The 2,990-nt window shown below is 51.9% G+C and overlaps 1 protein-coding gene across 1 annotated transcript in view; it reads right to left on the bottom strand.

Moving 5' to 3' along the window:
* LOC102752289 (transmembrane 6 superfamily member 1) overlaps positions 1-2,990 on the bottom strand; it is a gene marked incomplete at its 5' end in the record, with an annotated part of 14,651 nt that overhangs the window by 6,489 nt on the left and 5,172 nt on the right. Inside the window, one exon of the mRNA XM_006768684.2 lies at positions 1,418-1,521. Within this exon, the coding sequence (XP_006768747.1) occupies positions 1,418-1,521 (104 nt within the window). The remainder of the gene's footprint in view (positions 1-1,417; positions 1,522-2,990) is intronic.

Here is a 2,990-nt window from a genome sequence, read left to right as displayed (position 1 = left end):
CAATCGCACTGTACGTGCGCGCCCGCATGTGGTATTTTGAGGAAGAGCCACACTCGAGGGGCCAAAGAGCCGCATGTGCCTCGCGAGCCGCGGTTTGCCGACCATGGGTCTAGCGTGTCTGCCCGACACCGCACTGGAGATCTAGAGATGGACAGTGGCTGATGTGCAAGGGACAATGGCTTTAAGAGGACAGGGCAGTGCCCTGGTGTGGCTCAGTGGTTGAGCGTCGACCTATGATCCAGGAGGTCAGGGTTCGATTCCTGATCAGGGCACATGCCCGGGTTGCGGGCTCGAACCCCAGTGTGGGGTGTGCAGGAAGCAGCCGATTAATGATTCTCTCCCATCACTGATGTTTCTAGCTCTCTCTCCCTCTCCCTTCCTCTCTGAAATCAATAATATATATATGTGTGTGTGTGTGTGTATATATATATATATATATTAAAGGCACACCCTGGGGAGCTGCTGGCCCAGGAGCAGGGAGACCCATGGGACAGCCCTGAGTCCCACCCACAGCCTGAAGCAGAGCCACCCAACCAACCTGCAGACCCACCAACAAGGAAAAGAAACTATAGCCACAGCAAGGAAACAACCTAAATGTCGGGCAACAGAAGAATGGACCATTGCGTTTATATTATCTACTGTATAAAATGGGTATTCTGGCCCTAGCCGGTTTGGCTCAGTGGATAGAGCGTCAGCCTGTGGACCAAAGGGTCCCGGGTTCGATTCCGGTCAAGGGAACTATCTCAGTTGCAGGCTCCTCTCCGGCCCAGGCCCTGGTCAGGGCTTGTGCAGGAGGCAACCAATCGATGTGTTTCTCTCACATCGATATTTCTCTGTCTTTCCCTCTCTTCCACTGTCTCTAAAAATCAATGGAAAAATATCCTCGAGTGAGGATTGAAAAAACAACAACAACAAAAACACCTGTTATTCTTTGGCCATAAGAATGAAGGAAGCCCTAACCGGTTTGGCTCAGTGGATAGAGCGTTGGCCTACGGACTGAAAGGTCCCAGGTTCGATTCCGGTCAAGGGCATGTACCTTGGTTGCAGGCACATCCCCAGTAGGAGATGTGCAGGAGGCAGCTGATGGATGTTTCTCTCTCATCAATGTTTCTAATTCTCTATCCCTCTCCCTTCCTCTCTGTAAAAAATCAATAAAATATATATATTTTTTAAATGAAGGAAATCCTGCCATTTCCAACACCATGGATGGGATCCTGGCGGAAGCACACCCTCCTCTCCTTTCCCCTCACCTCCATCACGCTCTGACCTCCAATTGGGACTGGGCTTCCCGCTGGGAGAGGGTGGGGTCCATAGCCTGGGAGGGTAGCTTGGAGGAGAGGCCACGCCACCCTGAAATACTCCTCCACTTCCTGCCACTTTACCCACGGACTCAGCATATTCATAGCCACGGAGGGACAGTGCCGGAGCGGGTCCCGGGGTGGTTTTCTTTTGACGAGGATTCGAGCCAACAGGGCCACCAGGAGCAGGATGAGGGCAGCAACCCCTACAATTGTCCAGAAGCTGCAAGAACCAGAACAGGGAGGTGGTCACTTAGCAAAATAAACACGTTGGTGCTGGGAATTTCCTGGCTGTTGAATACAGCCGCTCCCAGCCCTGCCTCTGCCAAGTGCTGTGGTGTGAGTGGCGTTTCTTTGCGGCTCTGTGGCCCCTCTTGCCCCTGCCCTTGTGAGACTTTGGGGGACCAGAGCCACCAGCTCCGCATTCTCCTGTCAGCCGCCCCCCATACCCGTCCCTGCACAGGGGATGTGTCCCAGCGGCTGCTGCCTCTGCTCCTCCAGCCCCTATCCCCTCAGTGCCAGCGGGAAACCCTGGGACCGCGCCCCAGGAGCCACGTGGAGTCACAGTTATGCACACCTTCCGGAGGACAAGGCCACATGTATAATCAAAGGTACCAGAGGGCCCTGGCAGGTGTGGCTCAGTGGATAGAGCGTCCGCCTGCAGACTGAAGGGTGCCAGGTTCGATTCCTGCCAAGGGCACATGCCTGGGTTGTGGGCTCGATCCCCAGTGGGGGATGTGCAGGAGGCAGCCAATCAATGATTCTCTCTCATCATTGATATTTCTAACTCTCTGTCCCTTTCCCTTCCTCTCTGAAATCAATAAAAATATACATATTTTTTAAAAGTTGAGCTAAAATCTGAGGCCAAAGTTTGGACTGATTCACTCACTCCAGCAAGGAGAGAGGTCTCCCCTCACCCGTGCCAGAACTGGGGTTTAGCGTTTCTTCAGCCTGTGGGCTGAAGGGTCCCAGGTTCAATTCTGGTCAAGGGCACATGCCTAGGTTGCGGGCTTGATCCCCAGTGGGGGCGTGCAGGAGGCGGCCGATCAATGATTCTCTCTCCTCATTGATATTTCCATCTCTCTCTCCCTTTCTCTCTCTGATATCAATAAAAATATATTTTTTAAAAATAATAATAAAATAAATAAAAACCAATGGAAAAATAGTCTCAGGTGAGGATTGCCAAAAAAATTAACAAATAAAAATAAAAAACATATGGAGGAAAAATATATATATTCTGCACCCCCTACGTGCCTGTCTGCCTGGGGACCCATCTCAATGGACTCTGACTCTCCCACCCTGGAGGCCACCGCGGGTCCCACCAAGGCACTCTCCCTCTCACACCTCTGGGACCAGCAGGGTTTCCAGTTCCACAAGAAGCTCAGCCGGATCCACTCCAGTGCCTGCCACACCAGAGACTCAACAGCCCTAGAGGCAGCTGAAAGCACCGCTGCTGCCTGGACGGCGTGGCTCAGTGGTTGAGCGTCAACCTATGAACCAGGAGGTCAGGGTTCAATTCCCCGTCAGGACACATGCAAAGGGTTGCAGGTTTAATCCCCAGTAGGGGCCATGCAGGAGGCAGCAGAACGGTGATGGTCCTCTCTCATCTACCCTCTCCCTTCCTCTCTCTCTGATAAAAGCATACTAAAAAAAAACTAAATATATATTTCATCTGATAAAAATATAATAAAT

The sequence above is a fragment of the Myotis davidii genome, unplaced genomic scaffold (genome assembly GCF_000327345.1).
Source record: "Myotis davidii unplaced genomic scaffold, ASM32734v1 scaffold1623, whole genome shotgun sequence".
NCBI lineage: Eukaryota > Metazoa > Chordata > Mammalia > Chiroptera > Vespertilionidae > Myotis > Myotis davidii.
The sequence above is the reverse complement of the archived record's forward strand: the minus strand, read 5'-3'. Positions and strand labels throughout refer to the sequence as shown.